This window comes from Pieris brassicae, chromosome 11 (assembly GCF_905147105.1).
Source record: "Pieris brassicae chromosome 11, ilPieBrab1.1, whole genome shotgun sequence".
Taxonomy (NCBI): Eukaryota; Metazoa; Arthropoda; class Insecta; order Lepidoptera; family Pieridae; genus Pieris; species Pieris brassicae.
Genome location: NC_059675.1, coordinates 6,026,130 through 6,052,943, shown reverse-complemented (window position 1 = coordinate 6,052,943; position 26,814 = coordinate 6,026,130). Strand labels below are relative to the sequence as shown.

The window sequence follows — 26,814 nt, the reverse complement described above, 5'->3', positions numbered from 1 at the left end:
TTACATCAAAAAGGTTATGATATATAATTAAATACACATTTAAAGCAAATTGCGGCTCTTAGATTGTTTAGGAAATAATTTTAGGCCTAAGTATTTAACTAAGCCTAAATAAAATATTTGACATATGCAGATGTTTAATTTCTTTTCCTACATTATTGATATTTCACGCATCATTCGCATACGAAAGTGTGACGTTTTTGTGTTATTAGTATACGTAAAATTTAGTTAATATTGTACAGTTTGTGAACAATATACAGTCGTTAATGATTCATACGTCAAAAAAAGCTTTCCTTCTCTTTCTTTCTATGATAAAATTGCGACCAAAAAAACTAACTTCTTCCAGTTAATAAAACCCAAGGGTAAAATTTCTCAAAAGTTTAAGTAAGTTCCTGAATTTTCCATTTTATGCAATGAGTTTTGTTAAAGATAACACGACTTCTATCAAAATAAACTAATTGTTTAAAAAAAATGCCTTTGTTTAACTTATTTATTAATCAAAATATATTCTATCTTGATATTATTTGATTCAAATATGAAATAATACATGTAAACAAATCGAATTCTTAACATTCATTAAAGACCATGGTTTGGTAGTGACAACCCATCGATCAATACGGCAGCCATTTTATGTAATGAATCTAGCATGTACACGTATAATAATCATGTTATAGAGTTTTTGGTTAACACACAAACGACGTTGTTTTATTTTAAGCTTTATAGTCTGCTATAACACGAATGGTTGGATATTCTACATAAAAAGAAACATTTTATTATAAACTAAACTCACAGACTTCATATTCTGTGGGAAATCTCTTTCCCTGTGTTTTAGTCTATACCAATTTTCGAGATCTATTCACAATGGATTTGTTTTTTGTGCAGTGTGTCATCTTGAATGAAAAATGAAAATGGCGCTTGTGTTGTGTTAAAATTGTTAGATAAACATTCTAAAACTGTGTGTTTATTGTACTTAAGAATTTTATTAGTGATAGTGGTGATAAATTATTAACTAAAAAGTTAATAAAACGTGGACTGATGCGTGTATTTACCCATGTCTGCCGTGGCTCCCACAATTCCCGGTTGGTTTAGAATGTTAATTTACTTGTTGCAGATAATATCTTATGTACTATTGTTTAGAGTTTTCGTATTCAGGTATTGTACAATTAATAAACCTGCTCTAAAAATTGTATTCAACAACAACATTAACTACAAAAGTTAAAATCACAAATTGTATTGACGTTGCTCAGGGCTCTCGGAATCCGCGTGACGCGTTGTTAAAAAATTTATAACGTTGAAATGCTGATTCGATGATTTTATCTGTAGAAGTGTGCATATTCAATTAAATTTAATCCGTGATATGAACATCCTTGCTTTCAATATTTTTGCCTAATTGCAAATACTGTGATTATGTTGCTATTGAGTTTAAACCTGACCTATTTAAATCATTAGTTAACTACTACTATAAGATTTTTGTAATGCAAAAGACACATATATTAGTAATTAAAAGAACTATAGCTGCCATTAGTTAAATTGAAATGTTTATAATGTTTTCCTTTTTCTACTGTAGGGGTTGACCCAGCAAAGGAAATACAAAAACGTCGAGCTGGTAGTGTTGGGTAAGTCTCTCTGTATTTTACAGCTCTAAAATAAACAGTTTAACATTCATATATTTAAACTATTTATCAAATATAATTTTACCCCTTTGTTGTGTTCTGTTGTTGAAATTCAAATAAGTATTTTCTCACAATATAATCAATCAAAACATATAACTCCATTTCATTGTTTAGTTGAATTGATTTGGAAGGCACAAAAGTCTATCTACTTCAAGGTTATACATTTTGAACAGCAATCCCATAACACATATATATTAGAAAATTTTACTCAAGTAATATAAATTATATTGTATAAAAAGAAGATACTAACAAACGCTTACTCAAAGTTGTAGTAGCAAGTACCTGCAACGTAACTACAGAACTAACTTGAATTATAAAGTAATTGTGACCTATTACCAAAACTCATGGTGATTTATTGCAAGTATTAAAAACTATTTCATTTATTGTATATCATTAATAGTTTTTTATAATTACAAAAATATAAAATAATAACTTTTAAAGTAAAGAATATATTTTTTTTTTCATTTACTGTAAACACAAACAGTTCACATATTCACCTTAATTTATTTATTAAAAAATAACAAGTCTGATTATCAGGTCCGATGACGACGACGCAAGTGGTGGGAAATACACAAGGATGGAGGAGGACAATATTCAAGATAAGGAGAGATTTGCAAGGTATATTTTGCTCATTATAAATTTACAATTTCTTTACCAAATTAATTACCTTTTATATATATTATATTTTAATTAATTAAATAAAAATAGATATATATATATATAATCATTAAATTAGAATTCAGTTTGAAAGTTATTAACAAAGCTTAATAGCTTAAAAACTATTAAGCTTTGTTAGCTAATGAAACAGTTTAAAATTTATTTAAAAAAATTTCATTAAGAATAATTTCATTTATTTAATTAAATCATATTTCAGAAAGGTAAATTAACTTAGAACTTACTTTATAGTTTTATTCACGTATATTTAGATGTACAGGACAATCAAACTTATGTATGTTTTAGTTACAAGGCTACTTACGATTACGAAAAAAAAAGTGTGTGATAAATCAATGTGATACAATGCCTAAACTACACTATGAGAACAATTTAAAAAAATATTAGGTTCCCAATCATTGTTTTGATTGAAAACGTGTCTTATCACGCAAGAAGTTTACTTCGATATTAACTTTTTCGTACTTATGATAATTTTATGCCATGGTTATTATCGCCGATCTATATGGTTTAAAGAGACAAGTATACAAATTTCATAGTATGGTATCATGTTATAATCGAAATACTGTGTGAAATATTAACTAGGACAATCAAGGTATTTAGGATACTTTTTTAATTGAATCACCAGTACGTATGTACATCATACATATTTCATGTAAAACTTTATATTGATCAGATACTTAATGTAACTATTGTTTCAGCCGTGAGAACCATTGTGAGATTGAACGGCGAAGAAGAAACAAGATGACGGCTTATATCACGGAACTATCTGATATGGTTCCAACATGTTCGGCTCTAGCACGGAAACCAGACAAGTTGACAATACTGCGTATGGCGGTAGCGCATATGAAAGCATTGAGAGGTAACGCTAAAATGTACTTTAATTTCTGAAAATCATTCTATAATTATATAGGGGCGAAGCTTTCATAGTCTTTATATTTCTATTGTTATTAGAAGATATCAAATATATACGTTGTCTCTGAATTTATTTAAAAACAATAACTTTGTTATAGGTACTGGTAATACCTCAACAGATGGTACTTATAAGCCATCGTTTTTGACTGATCAAGAGCTGAAACACTTAATCCTAGAAGCAGCAGATGGCTTTCTCTTCGTCGTCAGTTGCGACACAGGTCGTGTCATATATGTTAGCGATAGTATAGCACCTGTACTAAATTATTCACAGGTATGATCATTTTATTTTATGGTGTATTAATTTTGTTAACGAATTACATAGGTTAACTGACCCTTTTCATTGTCCGTTAAGTGAACTATTAAAAGTTCTATTATTTGTTAGTGCCTATAGTAGTTAATTTCTTGTATTTTTTCATGTAATTTTGTTTTCCTAATTATTTTCTTAAGTTTGTTTATTTCGTCTGTAAATTTTATTTACTATTGTGCACTCTTGTCAATTTAGGGTCGCCTGTTTGGGGAGTGTTTTTATAAATAAATATTTATTCCAAATAAACATCACTACAGTTTAATGAAGTTTACAGAGGTAATGGCTTAGAAAATTACTTAATAATACCACTCACTGGCAACTAAAAGCCCTACCTACTCTAAAATTACCCTATAATATGATTAAATATAAGATACCTTTTTTCTTATTACATATATTTTATATTATAGGGTGAATGGTATTCATCATGTTTGTACGACCAAGTTCATCCAGATGACGTTGAAAAAGTTCGGGAACAATTGAGTACTCAAGAACCACAAAACACTGGCCGTATATTGGATCTTAAAACTGGAACTGTCAAAAAGGAGGGTCACCAGTGTATGTTGTTTTTTTTATATTTTAGACATTTTATTTATACATATTTTTAACACTTATTAGCTATTTATAACTAATCAGAAGGAGGTATTCATCCAACTTTCTCTTAACTGTCTGTAATAAGTAAAACTCAATAAAATAGGCCGTATCTTAACATTTAATATTTGTATTTTATAGCATCAATGCGGCAAGTGATGGGTTCGCGACGCGGATTCATCTGCCGTATGCGCGTGGGTGGTACAGCTGAAAGCGCGCACTTGGGTCGATTGCGCGCGCGCAACTCCCTCGGCCCCTCACACGACGGACACAACTACGCAGTGGTACATTGCACCGGTTATATTAAAAATTGGCCGCCCACAGGTTTGTGTAATGAATTGTTTGCACTGTTATTCATAATTTTTGTATGATAACAATAACTTCAATATTTTATGCGTTTTGGGAAATCAGATCTGTTTCCAGGTATGCAGATGGATCGGCCAGTTGACGATGAGCTTCACGCCTCTCATTGCTGTTTGGTGGCAATTGGGAGATTACAGGTTTTGTATTGCTTTTATATTTAAAATTAACATTAAAAACCGTTATAATGATGAATGCATTTATTAAAATTGGTATTGTGCGGTTGATTGGCGTATGATTAATTGTATAATATATTTTTTAAAACAGATACGGACTGAAGATTAAATGTTAAAGCAATAAAGCTATTATGTTGTTGACTACTGACGATTGTCTGTAGTACTTCCGAGTTTTAGCTTCAAGGTTTTTCAAAGGTAATTGTAAGAACTGCGGCTCCAAAATATTTGTCTTGTCATGTGGCGTGCTGTCACCCGGAAAAATATTAATTTGCCGGGACTCTCCGAAGTCGTTTGTTAACACACGTTTGTCTCCCGCCTGTGTAAATACGTTAATCCATACGTGCACATACATGAAATTTATTAAAAAATCTTAAAATAGGTGACATCAACACCAAATGCAGCTGAAGGCAGCCTCTGCAGTGGCGGAGTAGAGTTTGTGTCGCGTCATTCAGTTGAGGGCCGATTTACATTTGCGGACCAACGTGCGGCCCAAGTAATAGGCTATGCACCGGCTGACCTTTTGGGAAAACTATGCTATGAGTTCTACCACCCAGAAGACCAGCAACACATGAGGGATAACTTTGACCAAGGTGACAAAATTTTTCAAGTAAAATGACAAGTAATTTACATAATCGTTCTGTCGTACGTATCGCAAGTGTACAGGCATGCCGTGGTCTAAAAACTAATTAATAAACCTGGTGTTTTTTTTTACTATGCTTAAAAGTTATATTTATATTTTTTCACTACAGCATAATGAGCTATATCAATATGTCAAATTTTAATGAATATAAAATGTAGTTATTCAAAATATGTCAATTTGTAACCCATATAATGTTACTTCCCCTTACTATACAAAATAAGTGGCGCTACAACGATTAAGGTCTGCTCCTCAGATTTCGTTTCGTGATATATTTTTTCTAATAGGCAAGTAGATGATCAGGCTTATGTGGCACACGCCATGAACTTTTTGAGTCTAAGTCGATATTTTTCTTCACCACACAAGCGAGTGATATGCGAACATAGAAAGTCCATTGATGAACAACCGGGGTTCGAACCTACGACCTGAGGCGTACATTAATAACACTAGGCCAACACTGCTCTCCCCGTTACTATAGTCATTAATAACCTTCACTTCCCTTTAAAAGCATTATAAGATTTGTAACTTATAACTCATCGCCAAGTTATAGTTGTTAGTGATGTTGTTATTTATATTTTCATATCACACGTAATTTCTTTTTCAGTTTTGAAATTAAAGGGCCAAATAATCTCTCTTATGTACCGATTTCGGACTAAAAGCAGAGAATGGGTGTGGTTAAGAACATCTGCTTTCGCTTTTTTGAATCCTTACAACGATGACGTTGAATACATCGTGTGTACAAACACATTGGCAAAGTGAGTATATGCAATAATTTAATAGTATTTTTACAAATATTTACTGTTTTATGTATGTTTAAGCGTGTCCTTTATGATCAGTAGTACCTCATAGGCATGAATAGTAAATTACGAATATGAATTTAGTTCTAAAAACAGGCAACAAATCTTTGACACTATTTTTAACACTTAACGTCAGCATTTACAAGACGCTTGTCCTTACAAGCCTTACCTGTAATCATTACATGTAGCTTCAGATGACATAAAATTAATCATATATATATTACATATAAAATCAAAGAAATGACGTTCTTCTATTAGGAGTGGGCACAGCGAATAAAAGCGTGTGATTCCCTTAGCACGAGAACAAAATTCAAATTCATAGACGTTCTAGTTAGTAGATAGTCTCATAAATGTTTTTGTATCCATGCTTGTAATATTCCATCCTGACAGGACTAACAACTATTCAGACCCGTGGTTAGAAATGGTAATTGAGATTTATATTCGTAGTCGTTCCCTGGGCAGTGCGGGTGGCGAAAGCGTGTCAGAAGAGAGCTACGACTACCACTTGCGACAGCGAGACGTGTATCAGGCCCCGCCTCTACACCACGGTCATCACGCGCCCCCACCTGCGCCTGCGCCTGCCCCGCTACACAGTACGTATACGTTACCAATAAACGGCACTTGAATTTAACTTAAACGACAAATTCAATGAAACTAGATAATAAGTAAATGATGCATTAAAAAAACGTGTTTTCGCTTAAATTTTAAGTAAAGTGTAAAACGGAATGTAATCCTATTTTATACAATCCAAATATTTTAAAATAAAATTAGGTTAATTTGTATTAATGAGTTCAATTTACCAGGCTACTCGCGCGACTCAAAACCCTGGAGTTTTACGTTTGAATCCCGGCTGCACACCAATGCATGAAATGCGCGTTTTGAGAAATACATTGCAAAAACCGAGAACATCAAAGACCTATAAAGTTGACGATGTATGTCAGGCACAGAAACTCCAATAAATAAAAATTTCTCAGTTCATTTATAATTGCCAGGTGCTACATCGGCTGGCACGGCAGGCGGCGTAACTGCGAGGTCTCCAGGTGAGGCCGTGGCCGGAGCGTACGCCCACTACGCGCCCGACTATTCACCACATCGACCCACTAACACGCCACCTCACACCACATGGACCACGTTGAGACCGGTGAGGATAAACTACTAGTCGTTATAAGGAATCCGTCGTTTTAGCGTTGTCAACTCGTCACAAACAGAATCGTGAAAAGTTAACTATAGACAAAAGTATCAACTTTTTGAGATTGCTATCTCTCAGAAATAGCCGATGGCATGTAACTCTTACTGTTTAATGCATACTTTGTTTAGGGTTAATCATTTGTACAATGTTAAAGTATTTTTGTTCTAAAGATCAATAATAATTTCCGACTGGATAGGTTAATAGACGAAATAATAAAGTAAATATAAATTATATTTCAGAGCGGAAGCGGAAGCGGAGCGGGGCAGAACGAGAGTTACGCGTATGCGGGGCCCGAAGCAGCAACGGGGCCAGGAGGCAGCCCTGCCCGCTCTCCTCCGGCGGCTCCCCCTTACCTACCCCCTGCGCATTATCACCACAATCATCATCCGCATCCCACGCACGGTACGTAAATCTTCAACTATAGCGGGCAATAATATTCATACGAATCTATTTCCTTGATCATCAGTGATCAGTCTTTAATGTCTCAACACGTTGTTGACGTCGTAACCTGCCGTATTAACATATGTTACTACTTACTATAACTTGCACATAAGCGTTTCACATCGAGGAATACTGGGTTTAAAAATGAACTATTATGTTTTCAGAATGTCTTCTCTATAATCTATTTGTTCGATAGATCCTATATATTTTTATCTCTTAAAAATAAATAGGTTAGTAAATAAACCAACCCAGAAAAACCTATTTAAACAGTCACACTATTAAATCTATTAATATTATATGCCTGCATTAAAATAAATATAATTCCAGCGGGTATGTGGGCATGGCAGGGTGGGGCGGGTGCAGCGGCGGGCGTGGCTGGTGGGGGGACGGGTGCAGAAGGCACCCACGCTCCACACGAGCTGTCAGAAATGTTGCAAATTCTCGATCAAAGCGGCACGGCAACCTTCGAAGACCTCAACATCAACATGTTCAACTCCAACTTCGAATAATACTGTATACATGTATAGATAAGTTAAGTAACTTTAATAAGTAAGAAATGTCAAAACTATTGAGCACATTCTGTGCTTGTTCAAGTTCTCGGTTCATCCACGTGTTTAACTATTGCTAATGGTCAATAAATGGAGTACACGAAATCCCTCTTGTTATTAGATGTGTTGAATAATTCAGTTTGTATTTTTTGTACACTGTGACTTTGTGAACACAGATACACTGAACATAAGAACACAAAAATTAAGTTGTTGTCCTTTAATGGCTGCTTTTTATTAAATATGTTTAATTATTGTCATTTTATGATTTGTTATGATCTGCAAAATGTTTCAAATAGTATTATTGATTTTAGGAATGTATGAATGAGAATATTGTTCTAAGTACATTGTGTATATAAAATAAGTCCAACTAAATACTTTGTATACATATATTGCGAGCGTATCAGATTAATCCTAAATATTGTTTTTCTTAATATTGAAAAGTTTTCTTTACATATCGTTCATGACAACAGTTATAAATTCTTAAGGGTAACACAGTATGGCTCGTAGTATCAAGTGTATATAAACTATTTTTCTAGTATTTTCATTCACCATATTAGTGTAATTAAAGGTATAATAATTTAAAATCTATAGATAAAGTGATTTTTACCATGTGCATTCCAATTTTTAATCAAAGTAATGACCAATTTATATTAAATTTCTAAATTTGATTTGTTTGGTAGTTTTTGCCTTATTTTTATTTTATTAGCCAAAATATCCAACTCTGTTTCTAATTTTTTATATTTTGGTTCACTCTTTAATGATGATTTTAATATATTTGGTTAACATTCGAGAGATATCAAGTAATGTTTCATGTTTGTCATTTATGTTGGAATTTGAATGGAAAAAAAAGATTTGACATAGTTATACCGATTATGGACTACATAGAGTATACAATTAAAAGAACTCATGACAAACATAACATTGTGTTAATTTAAGTTTTACTAGGCTGTTCAACTTATAGCCTGGGTAATTCTTCTGTATTAGTTTAATGCATCATTAATAAAGTTAATGATTTAGGAGTACATGGCCATTCAACCAAGCTCGACACAATTTTTTTTTTGGCCCTACATAGTTATGGTAGATATTAAAAATATATAATTATTACTAGAATGGTTTTTAATTACTAAGATTATTTTTTTAAGGAAATTTAAAATAGTATTGCATTTATGAAATGTCTTATTTGCATATTTATATTATTTTAATTGATGAAATATACTTTTTATTGATATTCAGTTTTTTATTTTCGAAAAACTACCAATGCTAACTTATTTATTTATCAACACTTCGTTACATTACAATATAAAAAAAATGTACATAACTAAATCAAAAGGATGGCAACTGGCGGCCTTATCGCTTTCGAGCGATCTCTTCCAGGCAACCACTGAGTAAAGAAAAAAGTATTAAATTACATAAGATAGGCAAGAAGTGCAAAAATACATGTTGTACACAGTTATTAAGACAAAACTAAAAAGATGATACATTAAAAGTAAAAAGACACATAAATCACGATAATTTAAGATGTGTCTCACGTCAGTAAGTAGTTAGTATAAAAGCTAGGGATAGTGTGTGCGAAGAAATTTAAAGGACTAAGTGTGATTAAAAACCCATTTTGTCCGTGTGGACCATGTATCGATTATAAAAATATAAATCGCATCGAATTTGCAACATTAAATATATATATTTTATTAAAAATTTAAGTTGGCGCCTGGTAGATAGTACCGGTGACCCCAGAGCTGGTGCATTCCTCGCTCAACAAATATCTATCGCAATTCAGGGAGGAAATGCTGCGTTAAAGGTACACTTCCACAAGGACCAAACTTTTAAATATGTTTTAATTTTCTTTTTAACTATTACTATGTAGGTTATAAATACTGAATATTTTTTGATAAGTTAATATTTTATTTAGATATAAAAGTGTGGGTTTCTTAAAATATAAAAACGCAACAAAATTTATGTTCGCCTAAGAGATTATAAATCCCATTTTGTAAGCTATAATTATACGAGTGAAATCTAAAATTATTAGGCTCATTAAAAGAAAATAATAAAATGAGTTTGTTTCAGGTTTTACTTGATTGACCACTTAATAATGACTTTTCTACAATAGTGTTTCAATCTAGTGCGAACCTAGCCCACATATATCGAACATCAGTGACGAGATTAAATTGTTTTTATGAACGAGATGAAATTCAATGATGTTACTTAGTGTCGATGTTAAGATGTCGGTCATGGATCTTTCTATTTCATATTTATGGAAATTAACATGAAGCTGTAGCCAAAATTTTCATATACTTTGAATTGATAACTGTTTGATTATACACACTTTGATCAAAAAAGTATTTCTTTTATTTTATATCTTCACGCCTTTCGCCTAGGGTAGGCTGAGACAGCCTACAGTGTTTCAGACAGTTATCAACTTGAACAATAAACTTTATTAACTGGAGCAATAAAGTTAATCAACTTGAGCAATAAACTTTATTAACTTGAGATATAAACTTTATCAACTTGAGCAATAAACTTTATTAACTTGAGATATAAACTTTATTAACTTGAGCAATAAACTTAATAATAACTTGAGATATAAACTTTATTAGATTGAGATAAAAACTTTATCAACTTGAGATACACTGGCGTAACAATAGGGTGGCAGGGCTGGCAAAATGTCACGGGCCCCCGGCCCAAGAGGCCGCGAGCTCCAAAATTTGTTAATTTTATTTCATTGTAAATGTATACGGGTTTCCTTACGTTTCCTTTACTCAAAAGCTAGTGCATAGATGATGAATTCATTGAGATATTATGGGCTATAATGCTCTTCCAGTGGAGATATATATTTATCATATGATACAATGCCATAAATGCTGCTGTGTTGGTCATACCAAAGTTCAATGTCGTTCTAAGACTTCAAAATGTTATAACTGTGGAGATCAACATGCAGGTGTGTCATGTGACAGGTCAGATAAAGATCCTCTGTACTAGTTAGGGAGCTGGTGAGCATTTAGATATATGATTTGCACAAGTTTCACATCGAGGTAGATTGCAGTTTACGTCAGTACGAAATGATTTGGTCCAGTCAATTAAGGCCCTACGTCGCTGCGTTTTCGCGTTACAGCCAGTTGAAGTTGCTTAAAAAAAGGGGATATTAAATATAACATTTGCACATGTATGCCTCTATTCATGGTCACGAACATCTTGGAAACGAAGAAAATCGAAGAGGCAGACATTCAGGTCTCTGCATTATCATGGGACGGAGTAGTAAAAATGTTAAAAAAAAAGCTCTACCAAGTAATTTGCACACGATTCTCACTGCACCCATTCGATTCATTATCAATCCGTGGATACGAAAAAACACTAGACAGACATTTTGCTCACTGATTTTTAGGTCTATAACTGCTTTTCTTTTGTATTTGCTTTTCAGCGTGGTAAAATTGCTATAACACCGCCGGTGGTATCCTGTCGTGTCACTTATCTCTCCTGGTAGCACGGTATCGCAAAATTTTAACTTCAATTTGTACGAGTCAATAATATCTGTGATTAAAAACCTAACAAACCTACCAAAGATGTTTAGTCCAGTCATTATAGTAAGTTCACCTCAGAATTTGGGATACCCAGCAGTAAGTCTGTAAATAGTGGTATATTGACACCCTAAAAGTTGTCTCAAAACCTACATATGGTAGGGTGTAACCAACTATTAAATTTCAAGGTCAAAGGTCACAAAAATCGGTTTTTTGCGCTTTTTTTGAAATATCTCATTTCCTATGGGTTTTTTGCTATTTGTATTTATTATCAATATTGTAGAATACAAAATTCTCTACAAATTTTGTTTAAAATTTTTTTTATACGGTGAACCGTTTTCGAGATAGAGGGCGGAGAGCGCGCGGTCACCGCATCACTTCAGGTCAACCGGTGCCTCCGGTTCAATAAATAAATGATTATAAATATTTGTCAATTTTTATTAACTATTATATTATATTTAACTAAAATTGCTGAATATCTCGTGAAGAATCATTTCGAATGGTTTATAGAAAACAATAATTTAATAGCCAATAGTTAATACGGTTTTTGTTAGTCAAAATCTACATTTGATAATTTAGCTTCATATATCTACAGATATTCGTTTAGCTTTTTCGCGTGATGAAGATGTTGTAGCTGCCTTTTTGGAAATTTCTGCCGCCTATGATAATATGAACATTTCTATTCTATAAATTATTAGAGCTAGTGGAAACGTAGGAAACGTTATTAATACATTTTATCATCAATTTACTAAGACTAACTAACTTTATTTACAGAAAGATGGTAAAAGTACTGAGTTAAAGCTGTAAGCTTAAACTGTACAGTTTTAAAGGCCTTCCCCAAGGTTCGGTACTTAGCCTACTTTTATATAACATTTAGACATATGATTTAGAATCATCTATAAACTCCCATATAAATGTGCTTCAATATGCAGATGATGTATTTTTTTATTCCATAGATAAATCTATGGATAAGGCTTGCAATTCCATGTCTAACACTAGTTCACTTAATTGTCTTAATATCTGGTTGGTTAAAAAGTACTCAGATCAGTATCCAAAAGTTCAATAGTCGTATTTTTCAAAAAAACGTACAACACCTGTCATAAATGTGACCTTCAATGGTCAACCTAAACCCCTTCAAACAAAAAATATTTTTTTAGGAGTTATATTAGTTTCAAAATTGTCTAGACTTGCCCATTATGAACATGTTGTTATGAAAAGTGCACAGCTGCTTAATATTATGAAATGCCTCTCAGGTGTATGGTGGGGTGCTCTAAGGCAATTTCTAAGTGATCGTTTCTTGTTCAAATCTATGCTGTTTTCTAACCATCCCCTACATGGAAAACTGCATGAATTGAACAATATTATTCATACATCCCGTTAATCAAATCATTACCATGACTAATATAGGCTTTCGTAAATTTTTAACAATACACAGCCGCATTCATCGATCTCCATTATTACCTATATTTATTATACAATTTAATTCTTTAATTCTAGATCCGGTAGATATAAGATATGATATAGGCAAGCAAGATATTCTGAATTCAACTCAGGATCCCCAGTAAACCAAATTTCACTTCTATCTTTTCCAGAATGCGTTTAGGACATGTATGTACACCTCATCGTTTCAGCAAGGCTTCGTATTGTTGATAGTAATATTTGTGAGTGTGGAGAAGATATTGGTGTCCTCGATCATATTTTATTTTCTTCTTCCCAAAATGACCGCACCTCCTTTCTGTATGCCTTACAATTACTACATGTTCCGTTTCCGACTAAAATCTCCTGCCTTTTGCTTTATCCTTTTCTGTATTATAATATATTATCTTCTTTCATAATCAGTAATAATATTAAGATGTAATATGTTTATGAACATATTTTGTTCATAACTAGACTAGCTTATCCCTTTGTTTTCTTTTGATGTCTTTGTTTATTTTTTCTCGCGTGTAGTTTCTCAACCTTTTACTTAAAACTGGCATAAAGTTTATTGCCATTATATTATTAAAAAAAAGTGATATTATTTAAAAAAATGAAAGTTTTCCAAATAACTTATGACTTAAAGGTCTATGTTACCAGGTCATAAAATTATTATGACAGATAATTATTCTGTGACAGTTCAAGTTTCTTGCACGCTTGGAATTATCAATAGTAAACTTGTTGAAAATTGTAAATAATCGTGAATCAAGCTAATTTATAAGATACATTCTGATTCTGTATAACGTGGAACTAAAATAGTGTATCAGAGTCTAGAAACGAATAAATTAAATACGTGAAGGATGGCTTTAGCTCTGCAAAGGAGAGCCAATGTAAGTTTAATATGGTGCTTTTCTATAACGCTTACAAATCAACAACTTTTATCATTTTGTAGCGTATTGTCAATAATATATTCTTTTACAGGTACGGCTTCCTCCGGAAGTTAATAGAATACTTTACATTAGAAATCTTCCATATAAAATATCTGCTGAAGAAATGTATGATATATTTGGAAAATATGGAGCTATAAGACAAATTAGAGTGTAAGTGAACTTGTAAGTTAATTCGATTTTTGAAAGACAATATGCATTAAACCATTTGTATTTATGCTTGCAGGGGTAACACACCCGAATCAAGAGGGACAGCATTTGTTGTCTATGAAGACATATTTGATGCAAAAAATGCATGTGACCATTTATCTGGGTTTAATGTATGTAATAGATATTTGGTTGTCTTATACTACAGATCTAATAAAGCATTCAAAGGTATAGATATTGATAAGAAACAAGAAGAAATAGATACACTGAAAAAGAAGTATGGAATATCTTCAGAAGATTTAAGAAAATAATTAATTTTAACATATAAGAATATAAAATAAGGTTTATAATGTTGTTTCTTTTTCTCAAATGTTGTCATAGATGACTTTAAAGGTGTGTTCTTAATAAATTATTGCTGATGACAAACCTGCAGTGCAAATTGGTTGTTTATACGACAAGATGCAAAGTTATCCTTTATTTTAAAACATAGCTGCCTTAATACTTCTTACACTTTTTACATAAATTACAATAAAAACCAACACAACAGATTATTCTAAATGTAGGTTACAAAGCTAATATCTAGTTACTTGTTGCAGTATAGTAACAAGTTCTGATGCTCCATTTAGGTTGTATTATAAGTGATCAAACAGGTATATATATATAAAAAGCCTGCGGCATAGCCCTTCGTCTAGATTTCAGTTCTGTTTATTGTTTTCCTTTTTAACAAAACATTCAAATAAATTTTTGATATACAGAAGTCAAACTTACAGTGCACAAAGTTAAAGCCTCAGGTCATTTAGCCACACTGCTACCTGGTAATATTATTGCTATACAAAAATTCCCAAATAAATAAAAATAATCATTAAATTTTAGAATCTTTATTTAAAAGTCAGGATACAGCTTCAGTTTAAACAGGGTATGTATATATGTAATCTGTTGTATTGAAATCATTTAGACTTGAAGGATTCACTAACATTAAGAAATCCCTTTGACTATTATAAAATAAAAGTATTTCTGCCAAATATACATGTAACTTGCTATACCAATATTAAAAGTCCACTTATGAAATATTTGATTATGTTTTGCAAAATAATTGATTCTTAATTCACATTTTTAATTTACTCTCACATGAGTGTATACTTATAGACAAAAATCTAGCAATTAGACCTGAGTATTACTATTTCTTTATATCACCCTTTCAAGTCAAAATACCTCAATATTAAACTAAGAATGGAATTTTTGTCAATTACTATTTAACAAAGTGGAATATACTTAATCCATACAACAACAATTAACACAAAATTAAAATAAACAAGCAACAAGGGGATAATAAGTTTACCTTAATAAAATGATTACTTTTTGATTACAAAAATGTTCTATTTATTTTGGAGATGTTGTAAAATCAACAAATTTTGTGTGCTTTGTCAAATGTAGAAAACAATGTTAGACTTATTTCTCTCTTGACTTTCTATTATTAATTTCTGGTTTACTATTGAGATACAAGGTGCAAATTATAATATTTTAATATGCATTGAATTAACTCTTTAAAATAAATGGTTTTATCTAACGCTAAAAGCAAAGCCTTTAATGGAATAGAGCATAAACAAAAGAGTTTCTTACACAGTCTCTATATTCTGGTAAAATATAATCAAAGCCAGTTACAACAGTTCCAGTTAATAAATCCAATATGCATCTCACAAATTTAGTTTACCAATGAATAAACTAGTATATTTTGTATTGGTTATAAATTCTGTCTCATATGAATCAATGATTTGGTAGATAATTACCTAATTAGCTTTCTGGAACTAGAATCGGTCATAATTTTGTAATATGAGTGCCAACAAGATAACATTGCAGAATATGAATAAGTTGTTATAAATACTAGATTATATGTCAGATATAGAAGCAGAACCCAACCGTGCTCTTTCTTCAGCTACAAGTTGTTTGTTTAAATAAATGTCTTCATCAGTGGAAGTGTCTATTAGGTCTAAGGTCAATAAAGGTTCACTGGAGTTCAGTGGGTCTTTGCTGACTTCCTTACAAATACCAACAAATTGCTGCTCAACACATAACTCTTGGAATCTAATACAGTCTTCTACACTCCAGTCTTGGTGAAGCGGCCATACGTCTGTAATGGTTATTATTATTATTTACAGATGAAAAATAACTTTTCATATTCGAATTACGAACGTCAAAGCCGTATAATAGCGTGCATAAAATGGAATAAAATAAATTCACATACACATACTCAACACTCAAAGAAAACAATATGATTGTTAATGACAACAAGATTATTATTAAATCTATGCAAATCTTTGTCTACGCCAATTTAGGCGCCATTCATACTTTTCTAATACGTTTTATATTAATCAAATGTCAACCCTGCTTCAAGATATAAGAAATTCGTGAAATGTGCTTAACTATGTAGTAAAGAACTCGTATTTTTTAACCGTCATTAAACACTACTCGTATTTTTAACTTACTAATTTTAAACTACTGTCGATGTACTGTACGGCGAAGGGGGTATTGTTAGGCAGCGAAAAGTATTTTTGTTATAATTATCATGAATTTAAAGTCAATAAACACGTCCAGATCTCATCTACCATTGTAATGTCGTGACAGACTAATCGTAAAATCTGTAAACTACATGAGGGCTACTATAAAAAAATACACAGGAAAACCTTGAGTTTCTAGGGAGACTTGACGATTTAGAAATGGGAAGCGCTGACATACTGCCAGCACATTTTAATAATGAGCTGTGGAATAATAAAAATTAAATCTTTACGCATACAAAACGTAGCTTTACTTCTAAACTAGTAAGTTGCTACTTTACATTTTTATACCAGATAAGCCCATTTCTACAGGTTTAATATTAGTTTACAATAAATACAGTCGCAATTCTATTGATTACATTTTTGTAGGTGGTATCATTACCTTGGTAAAAATCCTCTTAATATTTAAAAAACTACAGAACCAATTTTGATGAATTTTGGACTGTTTCATTAATTGAAATTACTTGTTTCAAATCAATAAATCTCGGCGTCTTAGTTTCCAAGAAATTGGTGAACATATCTATGAAATTAAGCACAAATACCAGGAAGGATGATTTCTTTATACACTATCCCATTTTACTTGACCAGCAGAAATGGATTTGCTCTAATTTTAACTTAATTAAGGAGACTAATAAATGGTATTGTAATACCATAAAGCCGCGCTTTGATAGCCTGCGGCGGTAATGTCCTGGCAAGTGGAACGGTGGCAGGCACCGGACGCAATGCTCGAATGGGACACATCGCCAGATCGCCGTAGTCACAAAAGTACACGGACACCCGGTCGGATAACACGCTGCTCGCTATTATTACCCTGCAGAAATATTTGTTTTTATTTAATAAAATTTAATAAAATGTTGAAAATGAACATGTATCAGAGCCTTCTTAATAATTATGAACTAAAGGGTGAAAATTTAAAGCCAAAAACTGATTATTAGTTCAGAGTCGCCAGTATACAGTTGCGTATGTATGTTTAAATATTTATAAAGGAATAATTTTTAACTTGTTATATCACAATAAGTTACAAATAAAAATTAATTTGTAGATAAACTTTTAAAAGAAAGATCAAAAGAAACCAATCATTATATTTTCCTGTTTAAATTGAAGGTATATAAGAATGTATACCTATACCAAGAAGAATCCTTTTCATAATAACCAGTGTAAAGTTCACCGCTTGTCGGATTAGTTGGTATTTCATCCTCAGGTATTTTAGGACACTCCTTCTGTAAGTCAGCCATCATTGTTTGGAGGCTATGTCTAGAACTATTTGGCTGCACCTACAAAAAATTAAATAATGGTAATTTAAGATCGTAAGCAAGAGCGATATGTTGAATCAAATCGTACATAAAATTATTATTATGGAATGGGAAACTTTATCAGCACCCTGGAGTATTTAGAACTAAAACAATATGAACAACTATTTGTTACCAGCACCACAATTATACTATTGTATTGGGTAAAGAATCGTAATAGAAAGTAAATATTTGACCAGAGTATCAAAAGCTGAAGGCTAGCACCCTTAGAATTGCAAAAGGAAACTTTGATTATAGAGATATATTTCGATTATATTGAGACTTACAACAAAGTTCCATGGATTAGCTGCCATAGCAATTTGAACATCGAAGCATTGTCCAACAGGAGGCAGCGCTGGCGGCGGTAAGGGACGTGACTTGTCTTCAGTCAGGACCACACTCTTTGGCCCGAATATACGTTCTTTTTTCTTACTCAACTCTTCTACATGGTTAGTGGCCTCCTTTTCTTTCTCTCCTGCCACCAATTTTCCACTGGAACTATTAGACACGTTACTGTATTTGTGTAATTAAATCAACAAACTCGGATATGTATGGGAAATATTACATGATCCCTATTCAGAAAAGAGAATGTATATTTGTGACGTCGAGAATAATTTATTGTTATTTAGTTAAAATTATCCATAATATATGGATACTCCACATTCCAAGTCGTTATATTGTCATTATAATAAGCGAAACCACGATGCCTTGATTACCCTGAAGCAAACTGTTAAATTAGCAAAGATAGTTACTTCGAATTGGTTACGAATTTGAAAAAATATATAATTAAGACCACGGGATCTAAAAAATATGTTTTTTTTTTCAATATTAACAGTTTTGTATAGAAATTTATTCAAAAAGAAATGGCTAAATGAATATTTTTATCAGTCTTATATTTCAATGCATAGAACTCGTTTAAATGTGTAATTTTATAAGTATTTGTTTATTTCTACGATGTATATTTATATCCCTTTTATGGTGGTCATGACACATCATGCGCTCCTTCAATATTAGTTTTTTTAGTTACTAACCAACTTGAGGTTTTGTTACCTACTTGACTCTAAACGCCCTTTCATTTCACATGTAGTGGTGTCTTTCAAGCTGTTTTAATACAAAATATTGGCAGTACCCATTAAAATTACAAATTTAAATTAAGAATTAACGATAAGAATGTTAATGATGCCGAACACGTAACTGAAGTGAAAGTAGCGGCCGCACGGTCGCGCTCCAATTACAGGTCAAACATTCGGTCACCGGAATGCAACTCAATTTCTTTTTTTTTATGTATAATGTTTTTTAGATTCAATCATATAAGTATAATAAAGTACAAATATGTAAAGAAAAAAACTTAGGCTTTATTTATATTATAAAAAGAACTTTGTTGCGTAAGTACATTTAAACACTCTTCGGCACACATAATTGATTTAAGCTCGTTATGTACATATGTACTGCTTTAATCAAATATTCAAATAAAAGTTCTTTAATCACAGTTTAAAACACTTTATAAATAAAGAGTCAGTGTTTAGATGCATTAGTTATTAGCATACAATAATTTTCATTACTATAGGGAATTATCATACGGTACCATTGAAGACTTTATCGAGTCATTGGCTGAGTTAATAATGAACATTTGAGAGAATCAAGCAAGCAATTTCTATGCTTTAGTAGGTAATCCGTCGTAATACCTACTACCTACCTAGGTATAAAAAACATTACCAATAACGCATATATGTATGGGATATTATTATAGACCTTTAAACTACAATAGTAACCTTATAATAATTACACACGCGCCTGCGTGGTACTTACCGATGAACATACTCAGTGCTGATAGAATGGTTGACGGAGACCAGTAGTTGCTGTGGCGTGGTTCGCACGAAGAGTTCGACGTTGGTGGGCGTCGCGTTCGTGTTGTCGGGCGCGACGCGGCACAACACGGGTTGATCGATTAGCAGCTCGCGAACACGCTCCACCATTGCGCTCGCCGCTTGTTCCGCCCCGCCCAAGCGCACTTGACGCGCCTACGCATATCATTAACATTTTTTCATCATTAATATTTATACAAGCGATGGTGACGGTAATCATCTTGGAATAGAAAAAAAGGAAAGCTTGACTTTTTGCCGCTACGATTTTCCGTGAAATCGGTTGATTTTTATGCAATCAAGGGTTCCAGATAGTAGCCATTGTAGTATCTCCTAGTGGTAAATATAGTTCTTCACAATAGGACGTTTGTTGAAGTTTTGACATTTATGAGTTATAGGTTTTTTCTTACTACTATTTAACTTCAAAGTTTTAGGAGCTTCTTCATGGTATAAAATATAAATCTTTATATTCTCATTTTACACATAGTTTTATCCATGGATAACGCATAACACTGTTCGTAATCAAGTAAAATACTTTCATTAAATAACATGTATTGAGTCAGACCTGATAAGGGTAGACGTTAAGCGCCGGCGAGAATGATTGCAAGGGCACGAGCGATGAAAGTGGTGCCCGCATCACGAGACCGCTGTCCACTAATTGCGTACGAACCGTGCCTTCTCCGTCTAGGCCGCTGATAATCGTACATCGGACCCTGTAAACATTACTTGCTATAAAACTTCAAATACGAATTGAAGTTTTAGACGAGCATAATTATATCTTCAAATACTTCTAAAGATGCATAAGTTCATACAAGATACTAATTAATAAAAGGTTTTGAAATAACAGCTGGAAGCGATAGCCAAAATGTTTCGTGCGACACTTTCATTATTTTATTTACTTTGTTATGAACAAAATCAAGAACTATTTTTCCACTGTCCTTTTTATATTACTTTCGTTTCTCGTCACGTCATATTGCAACAGATAGTTACCAGTCGCCAGCGAAGGTACGCACGATGTATAGAGTCCCGGGTTGCGTCGGGGGCGCTTGAGGTGCAGCGGGCAATGGCCGGCGGTAAGGCCCCGAAGTTAGTAATGCCAGGGCGTTGCGAACTACGGCCGCTCCACCAACACGAGATACCCACACACGCCCATCATCAGTCACGCACCCCACTTCTACCTCGCACAACTCCTATAACCATCCTTATTCATTACTTATTCAAAAATTAGTTACAACTGTCCAATTTGGCACCGGGACCTCAGAGGATATTTTGATAGTCGAGTAGACAGCCATAGAAACTAGACTATACTAGACTATGTGAACAAATATTATTCCATTTAAATTTTTGGATTAATATGGTCAACCAAAACTCTATCTATTTCGTGTAAATTGCGTTAATATTATCAAAGAATGAAGTAAAGATTTACTGTAACATTGTTTTCACATCATGACACGTAAGAATAGCATTCAAACAATAGTACTGAAAATACCTTAGTCAGTGTAAAACCGCCAGCAATACAGAAGTCGTGCACTATCTCCTTATTGAGGTTGAGGTCAAGTTGTGTAGAGGTGTCAAATAGGACCACTGCCACTGCTGGGTCATTGGGGTCAGTGCGAGGTCCAGGAGCGGCCACCAAAACCTCTCCCGGTAACCGTTGCACGACCAACTCATCACCTGTAGTACTAGCTGACAACTCCTCGGCACCATCTAACCGGCATAGGATTGCCTGAATATCCAGAACATTAAAAATATTTTTTAGGTCGGAATAAAACAAGATATTCAAAAAAGATTTCTCAAAGTGGAAAATGCAATTTACATAAAAGAATGTGTGAAAAAGTTAAATTATGTCTCCGACAAGGTCTAAACATCATCTCTATGATAATAAAGAAAATTTGACTGGAACGTGTGTTTCGATACAAAAACCATATAAATTGAATAAAAGAAATGGCCGAAAAAATGCACTGGCGACTTTTTAAAGTTTATAACACAAATTACGTACGACATTTTTCATATGTATATATGTAAAATACGTCGACGTAAACAAAACATTTTTAATATGCCCCTAAATTCGTAATTAATAATAACAATAATTAGAACCGACTTGCTAACCTCCTTTACTTTAACTAAGTGGAAGTATCTACCTGCTTTAGGAATAGTATAACTACATACTTTAGATTCTTATATAACAATCAGTCATTTTTATTAAAAGAAATGGCTATATGACAGTCAGTTACTTTTCAGTACCATTAGAATGATTCTTGTGATAGAAATCGAACAATATAAATGGCTTCATGGATTAACTTTACTAATTCAATAAAGCAATGTCGATTTCAAATAGAAAATACCGGAGTAAGCAGGCCATTATATGTAGTTGCAATTTTATTGAAAAAATGACAAGAACATGTTAACAGATCAACAATTAATTCATCTAATACGTCTCTTAATAGAGGCAATCTATCAAAAACAATACGTCACATTTATAGCAATTATTTGGAAAATATTATAAAATGTAGTTATAAAACAATGCATACTTGAGCAGGTAGTCGCCTAAATTGCGGCTCTAGGACTTTTATTTGGTTTAGATAGACGACATCATCATCCCCGTGGTCTCCAAGGAACACGGTGGCCGTATCGTCATGAATCTCCATGATTTTAGCGCGCTGCCATCCACCATCCTCTAAATTCACCGCATACCTTCCAAGTTACCGTATACTTTAATAATTAGTTTTCTTGTTTCGCTCTTTTATAGGCTAATGCCGAACGAACTTCTTCGTTATCCAAATCGAAATGTAAGAGTTTTCCTAATTATTTTAGCAAAACAGAGAACGCCAACTATGTTAGTGATTTCTTTAATAAATTCGGAAATCATGTATATATTGGCTTAAATCATTGACAAAACTTTTAAATCAGAAACACATTATTATATCGAAACGCATTGGCTGTTCTACTTTATATGAGTGATCGACTCTTGCCTAAAACATGTCACGATGAGAAATAGTTTAATACTTAGTCTTTATTCTAAAAACTAAATAGGACGAAAACATGTTAACAGCTCTTGAAACTATGATACAAGTTTTGCGGTTTAGCGGACCCCCGCTGATTTCCTAAAAAATTTATTTGCAGATGTCGGATCCGCGAATGAATGAGTTGTTTTGTAACTAATTTAGTGTACTACTCACCAAGCGTTAATAAAAACCATAGATTTCTCTATAGTTGTTCCATTAAAGTCGTAATACTTTGCCATATCCGCAAGAAGTGTTTCAAATTGATCCTATAATATGAAATATTCATAATCATTTTCAATTAATTTCTTACATTAAAATTGGCTAAAAGCGAGATTAAAATACTTACACTATACTCTGAACCAATAATTCGAAGCCAAATTTCTATACTGGAATTAGCGACCGTGATAAAAACATTCCAAAAGTCCTCTTTGGGAAATTGTAAAGGTGGCAAATCGTTATCCATATAATCAGTTACGCTGCTGCTAATCTGTGCACAAAATCATATAAAATCCGCGATACGTGTATTGTAATTTTACTTATGTATTTCAAAGAACTTACCTCAGAATTACGGAATATCAATACACGCCTATTTAAAACTTTTTCCATTATGATCTTTGGACATTTCTCTACTAATTCCAGCCAATTTTTGGGTAAATTTTCTTTATACTTTTCTCTAAAAGAAATTCTTACATTAATAAATTTGATTGGCTTGATATACCTACTGCGTAAGCATGTGATAAACTAATCAAGGCTAAATAATTAATTAGTCTCAATATTCACCTATATAAATGGGGAATATGGCTAGCCCAAACACCAGCTTCATGTTCAAACACAACTTCTGTTAGACCAAGCAGCGCTTTATTATTAGAAGAAGTAGGAAGCCTTCCCGCGTCAGAACTCTGAATAGCGTGGAGCATTTTCTCAGATGCAAGTTCTTTTGAAAGATCCTCAGAAGAAGAAGGTTCCGGGTATGATGATTCTAAATACGAACCAACCTGTCAAAGACAATCAATGGTGTTAATCATAAATATATTTACTGTAATAGTTATACAATACCTTTAAATAATTTTCAAATTGCCAAAGAAGTGAAAAAGAAAAAATAATATATTTAGGTTTGACAATTTTAGTTGATAGAATTATTGGCAATTCTTGTCTTCATAATGAGTTAGATATTTTCAAAAACAGCTTAATTCAACTTCTAGCATATATTATGTCCTTAATGATTCTTACCTGGACCTTACAAGCATAGTTTGGGCCCTCTTTTAGACTCAGATCTTGAACTTTAAAAACTGGTTGCGGAAGACCCAGCTCCTTACAAATCCATTCCAGTCGTACTATAGCTGATGTTGAATCGGGCGGAGGTTCTAAACTACAAGCCACTGCATGTGTTACTGTATCGTTTGCTACCTGAAAAGAAAAATAATTCTAACTGGTAATATAAAATTTTATTTACAAGCCAAGTAATATACATGTATTTTAATTTACCACAAAATTAGTTGTATCGCATTGTTCCTTATGAGCTGGCAATTGCAATGGAATCAGATCAACTGTATTCAGTCTATCCATAAAGTTTGTTAGTCTTTCTGATGCTGGTGTTTTACTAGAACTCCTAAAGTCAGTCTCTTTTTCATTTTTTGTGGAATGCTTAATCTGAAAAAGGAGATATAATATTTACATTTTGGAATGGGTCGGGCCTTTTTATCAGTTTGAAATTTTTATTTCTGGCTTCTAAGGTACACACACAGCTTCTTCAAATTATAATTAAAGCTCTTTTGTAAAATTTTGTTTACCTCTGCACTATACGTGATTTCCGGTTTTATTTGAATATTGCTCTTGGCATTGACAGCACTTTTATCATAATTTTCACTCTTATTTCTCATCAATGGTTGCTTTGAACTATGATGAGTATTGGTTTTCGTTTCAAATGATTTACTATATTTGTTAAACTGTAATTACACAAAATAGTGATAAAATGCTTTTAAAATTAATATTAACATCACATGCAATATAATAATTGTTACATAAATTAAAAATTACATTCTAATTAATAATCTATATTGTGACCTTTGTAAAATACTTTCTTATTAAAGTTTTTTTTCAATATTACATGTGTTAATAATTTATATTATAAAAATAAATTACTTTGCCGTTATAGCTGTTATTGTTATTATTATATGGGGTTTTAGCTCTGTACAACATGTTATTGCAGTTTGATTCATAACTTGATAATGAAGTAGACTTCCTCCATGATCCTTGTTTGGCTCTAGGAAAACGACCCTAAAAAAAGATATATTGAGATATAAAGAAAAATAAATTAGTATGAACTAGATTCAGTAAACCATAGGTCACTCACTGGAGAGTTCAACTTTGCTGGCTTTTTATTAGATTTTTGCCGAGATACCATTGTTGCTATATGTTGAGTCTCTCGACTTGCAATTGCATCAACATACCACTCCCCATTAATTTCTTTTAATTTAAAACCAGGGACATCTTGGAATAGTTTATCAAGTGTTGAATATCCTAATCTTTTATAAGGTATAGCTTCCCCTTGCAGTTCTCTGTAATCACCTGGGCAACAAAAATATAAGAACTGTAAATAGAATATATTGTATAAGGAGTATATAAGATGATTCTGATTCATTTGCTATTAACTCTTTAACAATAAAGTTCAATAACTTACGGTTACACTCTTTGAGAGTCAATGCTCCCTTAACTGAAATAAGAGTTGCACGTAAAGCCTGAATAATTTGGTCCTTGTCAGCCATTGCCAAGGCCTGAAATCATTTTAAATTAACTGTCTATATTTTGTGTGAAAGTCTGCAACACTATCTTATTTATACAAATATGAAGGGGCCTCATAATTGCTACACAAGATCAATAAATAATTGCTGTTTGATGTTTTATTTGTTATCATTCAACAACTAAGCCACCAATTGTCAGTAACTGCAATATAGTGAGCATGTAGATGTATTTAGAACAACTGAAATCTAATAATAAATAATAATATAAGCTTTAATACAATTTTACTATAAATAAGCAATGTTTGGCTAAATTTTCCTTAATATTTCTTAAAAGTTTGTTTAATTTGTATAGAGAAAAATAAAAACAAATAATATTTATTATGGTGGAATATTTGCAAGATTCACTGACAAGTTTGACTAAAGTATTAGTTTCTTGTAACAGTATTAGATTATGGCAGACCTGGGAACTGGGAATATAAGAACTATTCATAAATATTATTATTCATACACATGTAAAATAAAGATATCTTCTTAGTCGTTTTAAAATGGTTTATTTAACAAAGAAAAATAAGGAATAATTTTACAATATTTCACCTGCTGATTGCAAAATAATAGTATTCAGCGTACTATTGAAACATATTAATGTCGTTAAGTAAACCAAATCCCATATAAATAAATATATTGAACTTACTTTTCTTCTACCTGCCTATCATATATCAAAATCACCGGAAAGACAGTAAAAGAGTAGACACTAAAACTCCAATCATCGATGTAACCAACTAGCCAAGACTTGAATCTTCTTAATAATTCTCGAGATATAAAAAAATCGTTTTTCGACTTTCGTAATTTAGATTAAAGATCTGTCATTGACGTTTACATCCACAGATTAATAATAATAATGTGGTGGTGCTACTTCACTTGTAAAAGCCTGTGCCTCTCTAACCTTCTGTGATCTCATATATATAGGCTTTAAATTTTTCTTAAATAAGTTTCTCTATATTTAAGCTCGATAAGTATCGAAGTATATATTGGATGATCATCTTTATATAGAG

At 32.4% G+C, this 26,814-nt stretch overlaps 3 protein-coding genes across 8 annotated transcripts; 2 read left to right on the top strand and 1 right to left on the bottom strand.

The window, feature by feature from the left end:
* Positions 1-871: 871 nt before the first annotated feature.
* LOC123716195 (aryl hydrocarbon receptor nuclear translocator homolog) lies at positions 872-9,525 on the top strand. 4 transcript variants are annotated; one of them, XM_045671811.1, is made up of 14 exons: positions 872-1,076; positions 1,565-1,613; positions 2,208-2,288; positions 3,041-3,201; positions 3,353-3,525; positions 3,969-4,116; positions 4,291-4,473; positions 4,573-4,649; positions 5,065-5,275; positions 5,927-6,077; positions 6,567-6,712; positions 7,112-7,260; positions 7,548-7,710; positions 8,077-9,525. In XM_045671811.1, the coding sequence occupies exons 1-14, from the start codon at positions 1,049-1,051 to the stop codon at positions 8,256-8,258; spliced, it is 1,902 nt and encodes a 633-aa protein (XP_045527767.1). In that variant the 5' UTR covers positions 872-1,048; the 3' UTR covers positions 8,259-9,525. The 4 variants fall into 4 exon arrangements, with proteins under 4 accessions (XP_045527767.1, XP_045527765.1, XP_045527766.1 ...); XM_045671809.1 differs by having other exon boundaries at positions 4,561-4,649; XM_045671810.1 differs by having other exon boundaries at positions 2,196-2,288.
* A 4,383-nt stretch (positions 9,526-13,908) lies between these two features.
* LOC123716252 (splicing factor 3B subunit 6) lies at positions 13,909-14,680 on the top strand. The gene is made up of 3 exons (XM_045671900.1): positions 13,909-14,109; positions 14,201-14,319; positions 14,393-14,680. Exons 1-3 carry the CDS (start codon positions 14,080-14,082, stop codon positions 14,622-14,624), a joined length of 381 nt encoding a protein of 126 aa, XP_045527856.1. The 5' UTR covers positions 13,909-14,079; the 3' UTR covers positions 14,625-14,680.
* A 495-nt stretch (positions 14,681-15,175) lies between these two features.
* On the bottom strand, positions 15,176-26,634 carry LOC123716511 (tudor domain-containing protein 7B). Of its 3 annotated transcripts, XR_006754568.1 has the most exons (21): positions 26,454-26,634; positions 25,702-25,795; positions 25,375-25,589; positions 25,164-25,298; positions 24,812-24,967; positions 24,507-24,671; positions 24,252-24,446; positions 23,802-24,016; positions 23,580-23,694; positions 23,368-23,508; positions 23,196-23,287; positions 22,548-22,710; positions 21,506-21,742; positions 21,007-21,206; positions 20,582-20,729; positions 19,964-20,175; positions 18,442-18,652; positions 17,988-18,139; positions 17,516-17,676; positions 16,995-17,069; positions 16,315-16,441 (listed from the first exon to the last, which is right to left on the bottom strand). XR_006754568.1 is itself a non-coding variant. In XM_045672275.1 (20 exons), the coding sequence occupies exons 2-20, from the start codon at positions 25,784-25,786 to the stop codon at positions 16,200-16,202; spliced, it is 3,240 nt and encodes a 1,079-aa protein (XP_045528231.1). In that variant the 5' UTR covers positions 25,787-25,795; positions 26,454-26,634; the 3' UTR covers positions 15,176-16,199. The 3 variants fall into 3 exon arrangements, 2 of the variants coding, with proteins under 2 accessions (XP_045528231.1, XP_045528232.1); XM_045672275.1 differs by lacking the exon at positions 16,995-17,069 and having other exon boundaries at positions 15,176-16,441; XM_045672276.1 differs by lacking the exon at positions 16,995-17,069 and having other exon boundaries at positions 15,176-16,441; positions 24,252-24,428; positions 26,454-26,633.
* Between the last annotated feature and the right edge of the window lie 180 nt (positions 26,635-26,814).